This window comes from Gigantopelta aegis, chromosome 10 (assembly GCF_016097555.1).
Source record: "Gigantopelta aegis isolate Gae_Host chromosome 10, Gae_host_genome, whole genome shotgun sequence".
In the NCBI taxonomy this organism is placed as follows: Eukaryota; Metazoa; Mollusca; class Gastropoda; order Neomphalida; family Peltospiridae; genus Gigantopelta; species Gigantopelta aegis.
This window is the reverse complement of record NC_054708.1, coordinates 89,742,653-89,763,051: the sequence shown is the minus strand read 5'-3', so window position 1 is coordinate 89,763,051 and position 20,399 is coordinate 89,742,653. Positions and strand designations below refer to the sequence as shown.

General features: G+C 39.5%; 1 protein-coding gene across 1 annotated transcript in view; it reads right to left on the bottom strand.

The window, feature by feature from the left end:
- Positions 1–20,399, bottom strand: part of LOC121383901 — a 167,786-nt gene that overhangs the window by 52,104 nt on the left and 95,283 nt on the right. Inside the window, exons 8-9 of the mRNA XM_041513999.1 lie at positions 12,172–12,313; positions 8,764–8,880 (exon numbers count right to left, since the gene is read on the bottom strand). Of these exons, the coding sequence (XP_041369933.1) occupies positions 8,764–8,880; positions 12,172–12,313 (259 nt within the window). The remainder of the gene's footprint in view (positions 1–8,763; positions 8,881–12,171; positions 12,314–20,399) is intronic.

Here is a 20,399-nt window from a genome sequence, read left to right as displayed (position 1 = left end):
TTGAAGGATAATAGCAATGCCTGTGCTGGGCAAAGACAAGATCCCTTAATGCGAGGTAAGGGAATGGTAAGGGATCTTTCGTGGAACTGTATGGTCTTTGTCCCATAGGCTACCAAGTTAACCCCACCATTGTGAAATTCTACCTGATCCCTACTCAAGTGGATACCTGGCGAGTACATTGTACTAGATTGGACAAACAGATTAGATTTCCGGAAGAAGGAAAAGAAAGCCACTAAGCAAGCAGCCCAAAAGGTAATGTCCCTGGGTTTTGTGAGGTCTAGCTGCCCCAAGATCTTGCGTAGAATAGGAGGGGTGATAGGAAGTTTTGGTGTCCTAGCATCCCCCAAAATCCGTTTAGCCCCTTTAAGTACTGAGCTTACATAATGAGATAATGTAGGATTGCTAAAATTACCTTCTAAATGTACCAGCCTCACCACTGACAGGTAGTTTTGAATAGATCTGAAAGTTAGCCTTGACGACAAGTAGGCTATGTAACGCGCCAAGTTAGAAGCCGATATCGGAGAAAATGGAATGTGTAACTCCTGACAAAACCTTACATATGATAATAGATAATGTAAGCAAGTCTTCTTAGTTGACCGGGCAAATGTGTTTTTCCTGAAAAGGGCCACTTTAGCGTCCAGTGCTTTGATAAGATCACTTTTGTGTGTGCCTGGATAAAAGAGAGACAAAGGTGTTCTGTGACATGTGATCAAGTAGTTGCGAGAAATATAGAGACTGCGTATCCGAGGGACCCACTACTTTGTTAAAGGAGCCCTTGTCGTGCATGCGGGAAATTGTGTCTGCTTTGTCATTGTAACAGCCTGGTATGTGACGGGCTATAATGTGGAAGTTGAAACACGCTGAAATCCAGAACAGGGATCTCAGTGCATGCATTATAAAACGGTTTCGAGAGGTGCCTTTATTTATACAGTTTACAGTCACAGTATTGTCAGAGAAAATGTATACTTTATGATTTCGTAAGCTGTCTGCCCATCTGAAGACTGATAGCACCACTGCTAAAATTTCTTTTTCATTTATGTGTACAGGCATGACCTGGGGGTAGTCAATTTCCCAATTGACATAGAACCAGTCATTTAGCATGACACCCCCACCCCCTTGGACACAGGCGTCTGTGTACAATGTTGTAACAGGGTTGCTGTCAAGCAGTAATGACTTGCCATTGAATACGGACATGAACTGTAGCCACCAGTTCAAGTCTTGCCTGATTTCGCCATTTAAGCGCATTTTATGCGAGGCATGCTTTAAAGAACTGAGGGCATTGATTATCCTGCGAAGGAATACTCTCCCGCCAAAAACCACTGATGCTGCCCAATTCAGTTTGCCTGCTAAAGACTGAAGCTGTTTCTTTGAAACGCGCACTCTTTGCGAGAAGACCGCCAATTCTTCTCGTAACAAGTTAAGCTTATGTGGTGGTAGCTGCAGGGACATATTACTAGAGTCAATTTCGACCCCTAAGAAAATTAACTTTTGGGTAGGGTCAACCACCTTAGACCAATTAATATCAAACCCTAATTTTCGTAATAGACTAATGAGTGTATTTAGGCCTTGAATACACCTATTCAGATTGGGTTCACACACCAAGAAATCATCAAGATATGCCACAATGAGAAACCCCCTGCGTTCCATTATGCGTTTGACTGCCTGGGAGAGCCTATGGAATATACCTGGAGCAGCTTTTGAGCCGAAAGGCAATCTACAATCATAATAATAGCTGGCCCCTTCTGGGAAAACCCACTTCAACCCCGTTACTTTTTGACTTTCCTGACTAATATAAACGGATCTATAGGCAGATTTGAGGTCAACTTTTGCCATGTAGCAGTTTGGTGTAACCAGCTTAACTGCATCGTCAACTGACTGGAACTTTTGTTTTTCCAAGTCTAAAACATAGTCATTGACTGCATTACCTGTCGGACGACTGCAATCGTGGATTAATCTAACCCCTCCCCCAGACTTTGGAATAGCCCCCATGGGGCTAACTATTGTGGGTGGGGTAGGGCATAGCACATAATTTCCCTGCTCTATTTCCTGTCTTACCTGAGCTGTAGCTGCTGTATATAAAGGGCTATTTGGGAGGGCTGAGGTATGATTTTTCATTTCAACTTTGGCTGGCACTGCGTTAGGGTCTATAATATGAAATCCATCCTTTATGCCTGATAGGATAAATTCACGGTCATGATCTTGCCCCAATTCGCTCTCCCATGCAGTCAAACTCAAAGCTAACCGTTTTTTGCGTGAGTAACAAAGGAGTGTTCGTAGGCTGGGTGTCTTTGACCACACCCTTTAATTGAGCACAGGTGTGTAAACCTACATGCAGACAATTTGCAGCCCCTCCTCCCGTTAAAAAGTCTGCAGATTTCCATACCCTGGGGAGTGTGGGATGAAAACCCCGACCCATAACCATTGGGGTTAGCTCGAGGTACCTGCTGACCATAACGTGGTTGCCTAGGTTTAAGGTACACTACCTGAAGGTGTGGAACATCCGTGCCCCAGCGGAACGAGTGAGTATGCTGGAGTCGCCGATACTCACGATCATAGAAAAACACTGACGATTGGTCATAGACTGCCAAAAGCTGATAGAGTCTTGTGCTGTAGGACAGATAATCTAAAATACTGGCTTGTGCCAAGGCCCCGTCCTGCAGTAGTCGATACATAATGGCTAAATTCGACATAGACCACTGATTCTGGCTAATCTGATCTAACTTGGGCTTAGCAGGACCTGATTTAAAAATAAGCTGACCATTCACGGACCCCGAGACAACCTCCTCCCTCAAACTAACGCCAGAGTTGTCAACAAAATCGACAATGTCATAATGGGATGCTTGACTTTTAGGGTTTGCTAATGATTTTAAATAAATTTGTGGGTCCTGCCATGACAACGTACCCGTCAGAGATTGTCCCTGGGGCAGACTCTGGATGGTCTGGTTTTGCGCCTCTCCCAGTTGCTGCAACACCTCCCTCACGAACGCATCTCCATTTACAGGTGAGGCATTTGAAGTAGCCTCATGTATGGACGATACCGGATCAGTGTCGTTGGAATGTGCAGGTGTCTGCATCGCTGGCTCATCGTGTAGAACTGGTTCTGCCGATGTCCCAAATGTTTGTTTTACCGCATGCATTAGCAGCTTGGTTTGGCCCACTGGAATTTTTGACTTTACCAGGTCCTTTGCTTCCAACAGCGCCATAGCCTCCATCGAACTGAATCCAAGTTTTAGGATTTCCGCAATGGTACTGTCTGCAAGTTTTTTTCTCTGCGCCCATATTGTAACCCTGTCCATGTCGGACAATTCAGCTGGGCTAGTATCCCTCTCACTTTCGGAGTCGCTCATGTTTGGTGAAGGTGATCGGCCGGCTCAGGGGAAAAACACAAATCTAGTGGTTTTTTAATTACTGCGTTGTGTCGTATTACCCACACAAAGCTGCTCAAACTCGTTCGGGTAACACAAGTAGCACCCTTCGCACATTGCCGAACAGTCCAACATAAAACAAAATAGCGCCTGTTGCACAGTTTCATTCTCCCTCATGTAAAGTCTCAGTCGTAGAACTTCGTCGTTCCGTAACACATACCAAAAAGGTATACTATAAAACTGACGCACGTCAGCCATGATCAAAACGGGATAATAATAAAAAATAAGTGGATAAAACTTTAGCGCTTATGATAACGTGTTGCTTTATCGCTGCCGGAACATGAATGCCCGCTTTTTGGGATTAAACAAAGGAACTTGCTTATAAGCCCTATGATTGGCTCATTCAAACTACAGAACATGCACTGCGCCCTTCGATTGGCAGAAGACATGCCATACATTTAGACAGGGCATGTTACGCATTGCGCAGCGGAAGTAATTGATGCGTAACAATTTACGACTTCAGTCACCGGAAGGTAAACAAAGACATGCATATTTCGCAGACATTTAACCGTGCCGACATTCAGAAACATCTGTGGGCGGGCGATCTACAACATATTAATAACATGTTAATTAATTAACATTCACAACATGATCACGGAACTCTCGAGGTCTTTTGACTATGAGAATATTAATACATGTCCCTCCAACACTAACAAGATTGATGCTGGGTGCCAAACCAATGTGCAAACTGACATGCAATGTCAGACAGTCATCTGTGTCAACTGATAAGTGCTGTCAAACTACAACTCTAACTTCTATGGATGTTCATGTACAAACCACACCAACTTTTTCAACTTTAGTGGATGCAGAAATACAAACGACACAAACTTCTCTACCTTCCATGGATGTTGCAATACAAATGGAACAAACTAAACATATTCCAGTAGTTGCAGAGAGCAATAATATCAGTGTGTTGCATAAGTCTACAGAAGTTTGAAGAAGACTACGTGAGTTTATTGTATGCAGCTAGGGCATTTGCAAACAAGGATGCCAATAGCATTGTATCAGGACTCTTACCAAGGTCAGACATTTGTGTGCATGATGCAAATATTGTACTAGAAAATCTGTGCAACTTTTTGTGTATAATGTTCATTCCCCAGTTTGTAACTATTGTAGAGAGTGAGTACAGTATGTACTTTGTAAGAGATGGAATACATCTGAATAGAAAGGGCACATCGAGGTATCTGAAGAACATCATTGAAATTATGAAAACGTCTACTGCAACAAAGACCTGTATGAACTGTGGGGAACATAATCATGACACTGGATCATGTAGGTTTGAGCGAATATTAAAATATCATCATTGTGATTTGTTTGGACATAAAGGAAAATTTTGTCGACACTTCTAAAAATTTGGCAAGGAAGAGCAAGCCAAAAACAAAACTGTCACAAACAGATGTAATACCACAGTGAACTGTTCTTACTATGATCTGTTTAGATGTGCATGTATTGCTAATGCAAACCATGTTTTGGGGTCTGTTTCAGGTCAGAGGGATAAAATATCATCGGACTCAAACAAGTGACTTTAATTTGATTAGTGTGTAGTGGGTATATTAGTTAGTGCATCCTGTGTGGTTAATGAAGACAGTGCTCTTCATTTATCATTAAAAAACAGGTTTGACACACTCTGTGTCAAGAATGTGATAATTTTACCTGTGTTTGTAATTCCCCTGATTTGCCAGTAACACTGGAAGAAAACAGCTGTTGTTCTTTAACTCCAATTAATGCCAGTTGTGTAACTAAGAGATTAGTAGAGGTGAGCACCAGATTACATACCTCGCCCCTGTCCTCTGTTTATACTATTAGTGATCCTGCTGATACAAACTGTGACACATCACACCCTGGGTGTTTAGTAACTTCCTCTGTGGACTGTAAATAACACTCTCTGTGAAAGGGATCAAACCCATTCTCAGTCTCACCATGACTTCAGTGTCAGGCAAGGATTAGCTTGTGTGTGTATATATTTATTGTTACTTATCTCTTGTACATATGTTGACAAAACTGAAGCTACAAATTATAGGCCAATATCTGTATTGCCAACGCTGTCCAAATTAATAGAAAAACATATCTCCAAGCAATTTTATGATCACCTAACAAAATTTGACCTTTTACACTCATCACAATCAGGTTTTAGACCAAACCATTCATGTCAAACAGCACTTATTGATATAACTGATAAATGGTTACATGGAATGAATGAATGAATGAAATCTAAATGGAGTCATATTTCTTGATTTCAAAAAAGCTTTTGATGTTGTAGACCATTCAATTCTGATTCAAAAGTTTAAACATTTATGGCTGCAAAGGGAATTCTCTTAATTTGTTCCAATCTTATTTAACCTTTAGACTACTGGATTAATTTTTAACAAAAACCACGTTGAGTGGGTACAAATTTATAATTTTTACTCACATATATTCACTTAAATGTTTCAGAAATACATGAAAGAAAGTTCATATATGAATCGGTAAGTATTATTTTCGTGTCTTTTTTTGTAATTTTTATTATTTTAGATCGGCTAATGGTGATTAAAATTAGGCAAAAAATTGAAAAAGTTGCATTTACTTAAGGGCATTTGTTGCCAGCTGTCCAGTATTTATGTCCATTATTCCCGATAACAGTGGTTTTCTGACCAGAATTTTTTTTTAAACCCGAACTACGATTCATATTGCAATATTTGGTAATTTTCGTTGTTGGTAAAACGATCAAATTTATTATCAAATTAGCTGTTACAATCAGCTATCGATCCCTGAAAATCACCGCGACGTGCCGCCATTGTTGTCAAGCGAAAATACTTGCCGAAAACCACTTTTTGAACTCAAAATTTCAAGGTATTTTCAATTGAAAAAATCAAAACAAAAACCACCATTTTGAAAAAAAATCTTTTTTCTTTAATTATATCTCCGTTTCCGGTCAGTGTCGTGTGCAAAATGGCGGGAAATATGAATTGGGGAATGCACTGTATACAGTGTACAGTATATCGACTGACGTGACGTCGGGCGAGATATCTCGCCTGCAGTAGTCAGAAGGTTAAGTAACAGAACACAGCAAGTCACTATAGGAATGGCAACATCAGAACCTAAATTCATTATTTATGGTGTTCCACAGGGTTCCATACTAGGACCTCTTCTCTTTATACTGTACATAAATGATCTTCCACTATACATTGAACATTGTAACACAAGTATGTATGCAGATGATTCAACAATGTTCATGTCAGGGATTACTCTTACTCAAATTCAAGATAAACTACAGCAAGATCTGAATAGTATAGAAAAATGGTGTTCCTATAATAAAATGTTCATAAACACACAAAAAAACAAATATATGACTATAGGAACAAGACAAAAAGTTACAATCCAAAATGATATTTCTCTTATAATAAATTCGGAATTTCTGCAACACACTTGATCTCTAAACGTCTGTATTTTTTTATCTAAAATCATTAGGTATTTAAATTTAGATGCAAGAAAACTTTTCTACAATGGGTATATTTTACCACTCATCGATTACTATTGTGTAATTTGGGGAAACTGTAATCAGGATGGATTAGAACAATTACTAAAACTGCAAAAGAGAGCTGCAAGGATATTAGATGTAGATCCAATTATTCCATCTGCCCCACTGTAGATCCTATTACTCCATCTGCCCCACTATTTAAACAGTTAAAATTGATGACAATGGAAACACGAATCCACTATCACAAATATTTACAAATTTATAAATATCTATGCAATGAAGCTCCAAACTATCTGTCAAACTTATTAATATATGTTGGAAAAAACAATCCCTACAACCTTCGAAATGTAGATGATAGAAATCTATTAATTCCAAAACCTAAAATGCCTTTATTTAAACATGCTTTCAGTTACTCTGGACCAGTACTTTGGAATCAGTTACCTAAAGCTATCTGAACATCGCCAAATACTGCTGTTTTTAAATATAGACTCAAGAAATATTTTCTAAAATAATATCATTTGTACATATTTTTATTGCCATATACATGTATATATTCTTTATTTGTTCATAAATGTATGTATTGTAATTCTGTATTGTTTGTACCTGAAGGCCTCAGGGAAAATTAGCTTTTGCTATCTGTGTCACCCTCACGAAAATAAAGAATTTATTATTATTATTATTATTATTTGGCACTCCAGCACTTTGGTCATTGCTATGTTATGTAGTCTCCTATCACTGCAGTTGCCATTTGGCACTCCGGTCATTGCTGTGTTATGTAGTCTCCTGTCTATTAATGCAGTTGCCATTTGGCACTCCAGCACTTCGGTCATTGCTGTGTTATGTAGTCTCCTGTCTATCAATGCCTTGCCATTTGGCACTCCGGCACTTCAGTCATTGCTGTGTTATGTAGTTTCCTGTCTATCAATGCAGTTGCTGTGTGGCACTCCAGCACTTCGGTCATTGCTGTGTTATGTAGTCTCCTGTCTATCAATGCAGTTGCCGTGTGGCACTCCAGCACTTCGGTCATTGCTGTGTTATGTAATCTCCTGTCTATCAATGCAGTTGCCATTTGGCACTCCAGCACTTCAGTCCTTGCTGTATTATGTAGTCTCGTGTGGAGACATTTTACAAGTCAGAGGTGTTATTAGATATAGATTATTTAGTTTTATATCTGGCAACACTGAATATCAATACATGACAACGGTATCGAGAATTTTTATAGTTAAATAATGAGTAAATATCTAGGCAGGAAAACTGGAGATTGATCAAATACCTGGACTCTCCGGGATGGTTGACAAGTCTGTTATAGGCTACCTATAATCTATATGATTTAGAATTTAATAGAATATAATTTAACAAACATGATATTCATGTATTCCACAGATCAATTTATTTTAAACATTGCTTGTATATATAAACTATTGCATGAACAGGTTGACATACGCAATTTATAAAAAGGGTTTGTGAATTGTTTTATATTTTGGAGATTTGTATATAATAATAAAATTATTCTCAAACTTGTTCAAACCTTGCATGTGCCAATTAAACAAGTGCTGTTCTTTAGTTACTCCCTTCAATCTGTAATTTGACCTGAATACATTTCCACCAAAAGTGGGTGGTTTTGGTTTGGGTACATTTCGGTTTGGGAACGTTTCGACCAGCTCTTTTGTCTAAAGTTAATCACCATGTGATTGGTCAGTGATGATATCATGTAAGGGACATAATCATTGTTTCACATTTATTTCCTAAAGAAGGCACTTTATGTTGGTAAGTATATACTGAATGGTACCTTGGCTTCCAAGGATGCATGAGGGGATGCGTGACTTGACATGGAATGATGCTAATGGTATTTAACATTAAATTATTAAACATGTACATTACCTTTGACACAATGCCTTCCACCAAAAAATAAATGGTGATTTCTTTTACACCAGCAGTATTTGCCATCTGCATATTTGATACAATGACCGGGACAAGAACAAGCACTTAGATGTCTCACTAATAAGAAAAGAAAATATTATTAATATAGAAAAAACCCTGCTTTATGTGTGTGCATGTCTGTTCACTAACTGCAGAAGGCTTAATAACCAATCATACTATGGGAACCTGAAGGTTCATTCAGACTTGTCTTAACTTTGTGGATGTGTTACATTCTCACACAATTTGGTGATGGGGAGTTAGACACCAGATGCACTAAATAATAATCAGGGTATGACAAATGTTTTGGAAAAGTCACTAGACACAGGGCTAGTGGGTTTGTGAATTCAACTTGGCCACCAAAATAAAGCACTACATGTATATAGCCAAATTTCTGATCAAGTACAACATGGGCTTTTTGTTGGTTTTGGGGTATTTTTTATAACCCACCAGTGTTTGCATTTAAAACTACCTCCTATTTAAAAACCACTAGCACCGGGCGTCGGGCAACTAGATTTGTCAAAACTAAAACTATTTTATTTTATTTTATTAAATGTAATTTTGCTTATGAAGATTCATTAACATCATTAAGTGTAGATATTATCATATTTAGAAGTAACTTTGAAACAGTAGTTTGTGTGTAATATTAGCCAGATATTTATAGTATTATTAACCCAAGTATTTTATTACAAAGCCTTTGACCATGCATACCCAAATTTTTATTTTTATTTTTTTTGACAAAATTAATGATTCGTATCATTACTGTATGATTTTCTTAACACTAACCCTAACCTAAACCCATTTTCTTTCTGGGGGAGGACCCCTATACCTCCTGTTGACTGTGATTGCATTCAATTCCATAGTGCCATACACAAAAATGTCTTTCTGGCAGAAACGCTGAAAGGCAAAAGTACCAAAGACTTCATTGTGTAGCTAGAATGTTTCATGTTGTCAGTAATCTGTATAGTATTAGTCCAGGTTTATCTGGGTTTAAATATGCTTTTTGTCACTGTGGGATGGATTTCTCACTCAGCCAGAAGCTCACAATAATATAGTTAAAGGGACAGACCCTAGTTTTTAAACACTAAGGCATATTTTTCACCTAAACCCTAGTTTCAACACATAACAATGGACACTAAGTTTGGTTAATTTACAAACTTGTAACAAATTTGGATACAATAGACTGTGACGTTGAAATACCCTTAAAAATAGACTAAAACGCGATTCAATAATCATTGCTTATTAAACGCACATGCATTTTTTAAAATATGAAAAATGCATATGTGGTATTACCGGTATAGAAACCCAAGGATGACCAGAACCACTTCGGTTGTATGGAAATTAATAATCTAAACAATAAAATATAAGTAATGTTTGATTTCAGTGATCATAAACGGCTCTAATAGTGAAAAATATCCCTTTATGTCCCTTTAATGAAAATATATTATGTTCATTAGTATCCCGGAATGTGGCTATACATGATGCCAAAAAAGATTCTAGTTCCGGACAGCGGCCAACTGTGGTGATGAAGATGTGGTTAGCTGACTTGACAGGCAACCTATATACTGTGACCTGGACTGGAGACAGTGGTTTGCCAACCTGACGGGCAACCGATGTATTATGACCTGGAAACAGTGGTTAGCCAACCTGACGGACAACCAATGTACTGTGAACTGGAAACAGTGGTTAGCTGACCCAATAAGCAAGCAATGTATTGTGACCTGGACTGGAGAGTGGTTAGCTGACCCAATAAGCAAGCGATGTATTGTGACCTGAAGACAGCAGTTAGGCAACCTTATGGGCAAGTGATGTATTGTGACCCAGAGAAAGTGGTTACTTGACCTCATGGGCAACTGATATATTGTGACCTGGAGAAGTAGTCAGCCAACCTGAGGGTTAACCAATGTATTGTGACCTGGAAACAGTGGTTAGCAGATCTTATGGGCAACTGATGTATTGTTACCTAGAGACAGTGGTTAGCTAGGGTCAACTGAGATGTACTGTGACCTAGAGACAGTGGTTAGCTAACCTTATGGGCAACTGATATATTGTGACCTGGATTCGAGACGGTGGTTAGCTGACCTGATTAATTTGTATATGACTGGTGTGTGTATGTGTATATGTGTGTGACTGGTGTGTGTGTGTGTGTATATGTGTGTGTGTGTGTGTATATATATATGTGTGTGTGTGTGTGTGTGTGTGTGTGTGTGTTTGTGTGTGTGTGTTTGTATATTTTATACATAGCTTATGAATAAATGGTAAATTTGTTCAACTGTTGTTTGTGGTTACTCTAGAATGTGACAACTATTTTCTTTAATAGTTTTATTAATATCAGTAATGAGACTGGAAGGACCCTGATTGAGTGTGGTCCTTTTTTTACTTTTCACTGGTACCATTTGGATTAGAAAACCTGTAGGCTATGGTCCCTTTTTTTAAGTTACTATGTGCTAAGTCCATTGGGTTAAAGTTAAAGTTTGCTTTGTTTAACGACACCACTAGAGCACATTGATTTAACAATCATTGGCTATTGGATTTAAATTTTTTTGTCATTTTGACATTTTGTCTTATAGAGGAAACCCGCTATATTTGTCCATTAGTAGCAAGGGATTTTTTTCTTTGTATATGCATCATCTCACAGACAGGATAGCACCTAATTAATCATCGGCTATTGGATCAGACATCTGGTAATTCTGACATGTAGTCATCAGAGGAAACCCGCTATATTTGTCAATTAGTAGCAAGGGATCTTTTACTTTGTATATGCATCATCTCACAGACAGGATTGCACCTAATTGATCATCGGCTATTGGATCAAACATCTGGTAATTCTGACAAGTAGTCTTCAGAGGAAACCAGCTATATTTTTCCTAAAGTAGCAAGGGATCTTTAATATGCACTTTCCCACAGACAGGAAAGCACATACCACAGCCTTTGACCAGTTGTGGTGCAGTGGATGGAATGAGAAAAAAGCCAATCAGTTGAATGGATCCACCAAGGTGGATCGATCCTGTAACACAGGCACCTCAAGCATATACTGGCAGTCACATGTCTCATTAACAACATCACTATACTTTAACATAAAAGCAGGAGATTTTATTTTTGATTTTTTCACTGATGTGCCAAAATGTAGTTGGTGAATATATACTGAAATTGGTAAAGAGATTTTGATAATATTGGCAGTCAAATATGTCTCATTAACAACATTAGTATACTTTGACATAAAAGCAGATTTTCTTTTTTATCTTTTGACTAAAGTGCCAAAATGTACTTGGGTGAATATATATTGAAATTGGTAAAACAACATACTTTATGATTTGACAAATGTTTTGGCAAACAAAACCAGGAACCCAGGCTAACCCAGATACTACTAACCTGTCATTTCTCCAACCAGGTCCCAGTGGTAACCTTCACAATCAGCAGACTTATCAAACTTCAATTCATAATGTTTGCTTCTAGTGAGTGGCATAACAAGCTGAAGTGTTTCACTGTGTGCCGGAACAGAGAACATATAACTCTATGAAAGGAAAAAATGTTTTATCTAACAACGCACTCAACACATTTTAGAGCAGAATATAGCCTAGTGATAAAGCACTTACTTGATGCGCAGTCGGTCTAGCATCGGTCACCGTCGGTGGACCCATTGGGCTATTTCTCACTCCAGCCAGTGCATCACGACTGCTATACCAAAGGCCATACTAATATGTGCTATTCTGTCTGTGGGATGGTGTAAATAATAGATCCATTGCTACTAATGGAAAAAGTAGGTTTCCTCTCTAAGACTATATGTTAAAAATTACCAATAAATCAATATACTCTAGTGGTGTTGTTAAACAAAACAAACTTTAATTTTCAACAGATTTCATCTACAGTTAAATGCCATCAGACATATGGTTAAAAACCATAGATAATGAGAGGAAATCCGCGGCCACCAATTTATGGGCTACTCTTTTCGATTAGCAGCAAGTGATCTTCTATATTTCTCCATTCCACAGACAGGATAGTACACAGCTTTTTTTACACCAGTTGTGGAGCAATTGCTGGAATGACAGTGTTTCTGCCAGAAAGACATTTTTGGGTATGGCGCTATGGAATTGAATGCAACCAGTCAACAGGGGGTATTGGGGGGGGGGGGGGGGGCATCCCCCACAAAGAAAATGTTTTACATTTAGGGTGAGGGTTAAGAAAATCGTACAATAATGATAAGAGTCATTAATTTTGTCAAAATGTTAACTTAAAAAAATAATAATTTGGGTATGGCGCCATACCCGTTTTACCCTCTGGCAGAAACCCTGAATGAGGAATAGTCTAATGGGCCTATTGATGGGAATTGATCCAAAACTGACTGAAAACTAAAATGTGTATTTTATTGTGTGTGTGGTTAAATATGGAACTTGACACATGTTGATGACAGTATCTACAATGTGATTAAGGAAAGGCTATGTGATGTGTTTAAGCAGCAATATTATATAGACCGGCTTCAGAATGAGCTAAGTGCCACCCGCTATTTTGTATTTCTCATCATATATGTTAACAAAAAGGTTTTAATAAACAGGCTTCTGGTGGTGTGTGTGTGGCAAATATGGGGGTCAAAGTAGGGCTAATAGCACTATTGGGAGAACAGATAACTGGGAGAAACTTTCAAATGATGATAAAAGCATGAAAAGTAGCACGGATGATCTCACTGGGGAGTTTGTCAAATCTAATCAATGTATTTTCAATATGGCGGCCAATTTTCAAGATGGTCGCCATACTGTCCTCCAAATGTTCATTATTGGGATGTATTGGGATGTGTTTTTCTATATTAGTTATTTTATATTATTTTTATATGTTTAGAAACATGCTGAACCTAACATCTGATGTGTTAAAAAGATGGCAACCTCTCCAAAACATGGGCACCTACTAAAAGGACTATTGGCAGAGCAGACAACTGAAATGACCTTTCAAATGGTGATACAAGCATGAAACTTTGCACTGATCTCATTAGGGAGTTATTAATTTCCCACCAATGATTCACTTAACATGTTAAACTGGAGACCATTTTCTCAAGATGGCCACCATATTACAATATAAATATATTTTAAAATCCTGTCATCCTTACCCTTACCGAAATAACTTATACAAACTTATAAGTGAATGGGGATCGTTTTGTGACTGTTTTCGATGTGCCACAGATTAAATAATAAAATAATAATTAAAAAGCAAAACAAATTGGTTGGGGGTGGGTGTGGGTAGTTGTTTGAGGGACAACTTTGTTCCACACCAGTAACGACTTGCTTTGATTCTGCAATGTGTGTACCTGTCACTTGCTGCGAGCCTGTGACCTCTTTATTTATTGGTTGTTGTCAACTGCTGACATCATGTTATATAAATTTAATGAAATAATTTGTTTTAAAAAATTACAAATAAAAAGTCTTATTAATATACGAAAAAGGAAAACAGGAGCGTCACTGCATGTGGTGGGGGTGGGGGGGTGTATTGCTGAGAGAAAAGAAGTGAAATCGATTAGAAAAAATTACAGGTGATAAAAAAAAATCACTTCATTTGTATCATTATTACATGTATTATTATTTAGTTTGTTTTATTTTTCTCTTTTTTTCCCCAATGCAGACGCTATGAAGGAATGTTAATAAGGGGGGTCTAGATTGGAGAGCTACGTTTATGGGGGTTGGGGTTACAAAACAATATACCAATACAGGCGCATGTGCAGAACATTGTGCAACAGGGTGTCTAGAGTGGCGAGAGAGTTTTTTAGGTTAGGTCAGGTCATGTTCCACATGAAAATATATTTTTGAAAAGAAAATTTTGGGAGGAGGTATGTAGACCCTAAAACACCCTCTGCCGAATTTACCAACAGTCCAAACGATCGCGGGTCTGCAAGCCGCTTTGTTAATATATTTCCAAAAGGAACTTGGGTACAAGTTTTATCTGGGGCTGTTTTTATTGTGGATGTATTCCCTCTAACCCCCATTTCCCTTTCCTCCACTAGCTGTACCAATAACATTATAGGCCTACATATAGAATACTAAACGAGCTTGCCTGTCATACCATTTTTATGAAACGAGTGAACAGTTTTGATACCAACACTCTTCACAAGCAGTGAGATGTAAAGTGACGTCATTCGAAAACCGACGTCATACAAATAATAATAATAAACAAATACTCAGCAAGTCGTCTGCATGTGCCAATATTACACTAGTTAGATATTAAGTAATTGTTATGACATGAGTAATATCTTACACTGGTGTGTAATAAATAACCCCAATTACTTTTTTACTATCTGTACCAATATCATTATGTTTACCGCCGATTTGACCAACGATCCGAAAAATCGTTTCGTCTGCGAGCTGCTTTGTTAAATAAATGTGAGTTAGCGTGATTTCCATAAGGAACTTGGATATAGGTTTTATCTGGTGCTGTTGTTACGGGCCCGGTATATTCTCTCTAAATCCCAATTACTTTCCTTCTACTAGCTGTATCAATAACATTGTATACTTGTTTACCGGCTATTTGACCAATGATCCCAACGATCGCCGCTCGTTTGTGTGCTGCTTTGTTAATATGCGAGTTGGTGTGACTTCCAAACTGAACTTGGTTACAGCTTTTTACTGGGACTGTTGTTGTTGTTGTTGTTGTTGTTGTGAATAATGAAATCAAATATCACAGAATCCATCTACACACATACTGAATTGCAAATGTGTAGGCATAGTCCCTACACCCCCATCATCGGACGAGGAACTTTGTTTAGCAAAATGTGTTACAGACTCGAAAAACAAAACGAACCCCCACCCAATAATATTAATAATTATATACAATGATGCTCCCCACAACCTAACCACCAATTATCTTTTACAGTCTTGTTTTGCCTGCCTTGCAGCAAACCACCAGACATCTCGAATACATACAATGTACACTTAAAGGAAGCAAATCACCAGACATCTTGAATACACAGACTTTCAAGGGAAGCAAATCACCAGACGTCTCGAATATACAATCGGTTAACTGATGTTCACTGTGTGTATAATTCCACATGTTCATGCAATTCACCAGAAAGGCCCATATAATACACAATTGCAAAAACGAGTCTCCCCTGGGTTGTCATGCCACGATCTGAACAGATCAGGCCCTTCTAAGGGCCCCTATGGCCAACCTAGGGTGACACGTCAGCACCAACTAGGTCCCATTAACAAGCTACTCTCGGCATACTATTTTTAGTGGATCATTAAAAAATGAGCCCAATTTCCTTCATTCAAACTGCGAACTCTTTCCTTTTGGCATTAATTCTACATTAATTCTACGGGACATTCCAAATTCCATTGCACAAAACCAACCCCCTGCCTGTTACCGACTCCGGTGAGGCTGCTGGTGCTCTCTTGCACCTACAGGCAAGTATTGCGCCCCCTAACCAGTGGACTGTTAGCACTCCCAGAGTCCCTACCACCAGTCCAGAATTTTGTGCCCCGGGGCAACCGCCCCAGTGGCCCTGCCCACGCTACGCCACTTGCCAACCCTTTCTTGTCCTGGGCCCTGTTCCACGAAGCGATCTTAGCCCTAAGATCAACTTAAGTGCATGGACGGAGGAGCCGATCGAGGCCGGCACCTGTGCCCAAGACATTCATGCGCTACAACAGCTTGCTCTGAATGTGCACGTAAAACCTTCTGCCCTGACCTGGGGCCTGTATCGTTCATCTGGTAGTCAGTGTTTTGTGACATTATAGCGATGCAGGGTTCAAGCTGGATCCCCAAAATTATTAGCAGTTTGGTGAATTTGCACAGAAAATATATAGCCAGATTCAATGTTCAATTAGCCAAACAGAAACATAGAAAAAATAAATACTTTAAATCAATATATTTAATTGCTACATCTTAACAATCTTTTGAACTGTTCGTGGCCAGTCGCCCGATTGTTGGCAATTTAGTTACAAACTCGCGAAACCTCGACCGATTGAAACATTTATTATGAGAGGTATCGGAATAGGGTGAGCCTGAGAAAGTGACGGTAGGTAGATAGATTTACCAAAGGCAAGCGATTTCGATTAAAATTCGTCAGATTCATCTTCTTTTTTATTTGGAAGTGGGGTTGGGTAGGTCATGGAGGGCACCCACACTGTTCACAAGTGTTAATATCCTTTTTTACATTTGTTATGGGATGGCAGGTAATTGTAAAAGGTGGGGGAAAATAGGTGTCATTGGTTCTATGAAATAAAAATAGTATATCAGGCCCGTACACAGGCTTTTTAATGTCTGTGTGTATGTGTGTGTGTGTGTGTGTGTGTGTGCGCGCACACGTTTTTGCGCGAATTCCTCGTGATGGAACCAATAATGGTTAAGACTCGATAAGAATAAACGCAAAAAAACAAACAAAACAAAAAAACACAACAAAAAAAAACCCATGAAAAATGTTATGTAACGTTATCTAAATTTGATAGAAAAAAAAAGAGGAAAAACAGACGGGCGTGCGGGCCTGCATATGGAAACGAAGATATATATACACACACACATGGAAGACGCTGCTTACGGTACCACATATAACAGCTTACGGTACCACATACATCAGCTTACGATACCACATATAGCAACTGAAATTTTAGAAGCACATGTATACTCTGGTTTTTTAGTAGTCAGGCACATTGTCTAATAATTAATTAATTTCTCCTATAATAAGACAAGGAGTCAGGATGTCTATTAGGCCAAACAAAATAAATGTCTGGTCTCCAATAATGAATAATGAAGTTAAATATCCCACAAATGCACCCACAGACATCTTGAATTAAAAACAAAACAAAACACATACACACACACAAAAAAAGGGGGGAAAAGGCATAGTCCCTAGACCCATCATCTATGTGGCATGTAATTGGAGGAGGGGATTTGTTTACCAAAATGAGTTACATGTTCTTTTTCTATCTTCACTCTGAAAAACCCCAAACCAAACAACCCAATAATTTTAATAATTATTTACCGTTATGTTACCCACAACTGATACTGCCCTCCCCCCCTCCTGCCCCCCCCCCCCCCCCACTTTCCTCTGCCCCTTTTTCTGACCTTGGTATAAGGGTAGGTCTATTCTTATAATCGGAACAAGTACTACAGTTGCCATGACTTCAGCCCCAGTATGGCCATTTTTGGAATAACCCTATAAGTGTAGAACTAGTCTAAATCAAACTCATAAATGCTAACAATGTTTTACTGTTTGCTTGGTGAACCGTTCCAAATTTCCTTCAAGAATTAGCGCAATTTTTCTCTTTTGACTTAATCCTACGGGATATTCAAAATTCAATAGCACCAAAATTGGCCCCTGTCCCTCCCATCCCAAGCCTTTTCCTTTACGAGGCCGGCACCTGCGCCCATAACACGCGTGGGATACATCTTGTTCTGAACAGGCACGTAAAACCCTATGACCCTATGACCCTATTCCAAATTGTCACAATTAATTTATGAGAAACTTAACTGAAAATACAAACTTGTTTTTGGAAAGTACAACTTGCAGCAATTCACTTGAATCAGTGTGACAGATAGAAACAATAACTTGTGAAATATCACATTTAGTATTCGACGGAACCACAAGCAGTGTCTATTAGCATATTATTTTGTTTCGAATACATTACACCAGCTGAACGGTATTGTAGTGAATTACATGCACCTTGGAAGAGAATACACACACCGACCCTCAGTGTGATGACTGTTTCTCCCCACTGATGATCCTTGGAAGAGAATACACACACCGACCCTCAGTGTGATGACTGTTTCTCCCCATTGATGATCCTTGGAACAGAATACACACACCGACCCTCAGTGTGATGACTGTTTCTCCCCACTCATGATCCTTGGAACAGAATACACACACCGACCCTCAGTGTGATGACTATTTCTCCCCATTGATGATCCTTGGAAAAGAATACACACACCGACCATCAGTGTGATGATTGTTTCTCCCCACTGATGATCCTTGGAAGAGAATACACACACCGACCCTCAGTGTGATGACTGTTTCCCACTGATGATCCTTGGAAGAGAATACACACACCGACCCTCAGTGTGATGACTGTTTCTCCCCATTGATGATCCTTGGAAGAGAATACACACACCAACCCTCAGTGTGATAACTGTTTCTCCCCACTGATGATCCTTGGAACAGAATACACACACCGACCCTCAGTGTGATGACTGTTTCCCACTGATGATCCTTGGAACAGAATACACACACCGACCCTCAGTGTGATGACTGTTTCTCCCCACTGATGATCCTTGGAAGAGAATACACACACCGACCCTCAGTGTGATGACTGTTTCTCCCCACTGATGATCCTTGGAACAGAATACACACACCGACCCTCAGTGTGATGACTGTTTCTCCCCATTGATGATCCTTGGAAGAGAATACACACACCGACCCTCAGTGTGATGACTTTCTCCCCACTGATGATCCTTGGAACAGAATACACACACCGACCCTCAGTGTGATGACTGTTTCTCCCCATTGATGATCCTTGGAAGAGAATACACACACCGACCCTCAGTGTGATGACTTTCTCCCCACTGATGATCCTTGGAAGAGAATACACACACCGACCCTCAGTGTGATGACTGTTTCTCCCCACTGATGATCCTTGGAACAGAATACACACACCGACCCTCAGTGTGATGACTGTTTCTCCCCATTGATGATCCTTGGAAAAGAATACACACACCGACCATCAGTGTGATGACTGTTTCCCACTGATGATCCTTGGAAGAGAATACACACAGCGACCCTCAGTGTGATGACTGTTTCTCCCCATTGATGATCCTTGGAAGAGAATACACACACCGACCCTCAGTGTGATGAATGTTTCTCCCCATTGATGATCCTTGGAAGAGAATACACACACCGACCCTCAGTGTGATGACTGTTTCCCACTGATGATCCTTGGAAGAGAATACACACACCGACTCTCAGTGTGATGACTGTTTCCCACTGATGATGCTTGGAAGAGAATACACACAGCGACCCTCAGTGTGATGACTGTTTCTCCCCATTGATGATCCTTGGAAGAGAATACACACACCGACCCTCAGTGTGATGAATGTTTCTCCCCATTGATGATCCTTGGAAGAGAATACACACACCGACCCTCAGTGTGATGACTGTTTCCCACTGATGATCCTTGGAAGAGAATACACACACCGACTCTCAGTGTGATGACTGTTTCCCACTGATGATGCTTGGAAGAGAATACACACACCGACCCTCAGTGTGATGACTGTTTCTCCCCATTGATGATCCTTGGAAGAGAATACACACACCGACCCTCAGTGTGATGACTGTTTCTCCCCGTCGATGATCCTTGGAACAGAATACACACACCGACCTTCAGTGTGATGACTGTTTCTCCCCATGACTGTGATGACTGTTTCTCCCCATTGATGATCCTTGGAAGAGAATACACACACCGACCCTCAGTGTGATGACTTTCTCCCCACTGATGATCCTTGGAAGAGAATACACACACCGACCCTCAGTGTGATAACTGTTTCTCCCCATTGATGATCCTTGGAACAGAATACACACACCGACCCTCAGTGTGATGACTGTTTCTCCCCACTGATGATCCTTGGAAGAG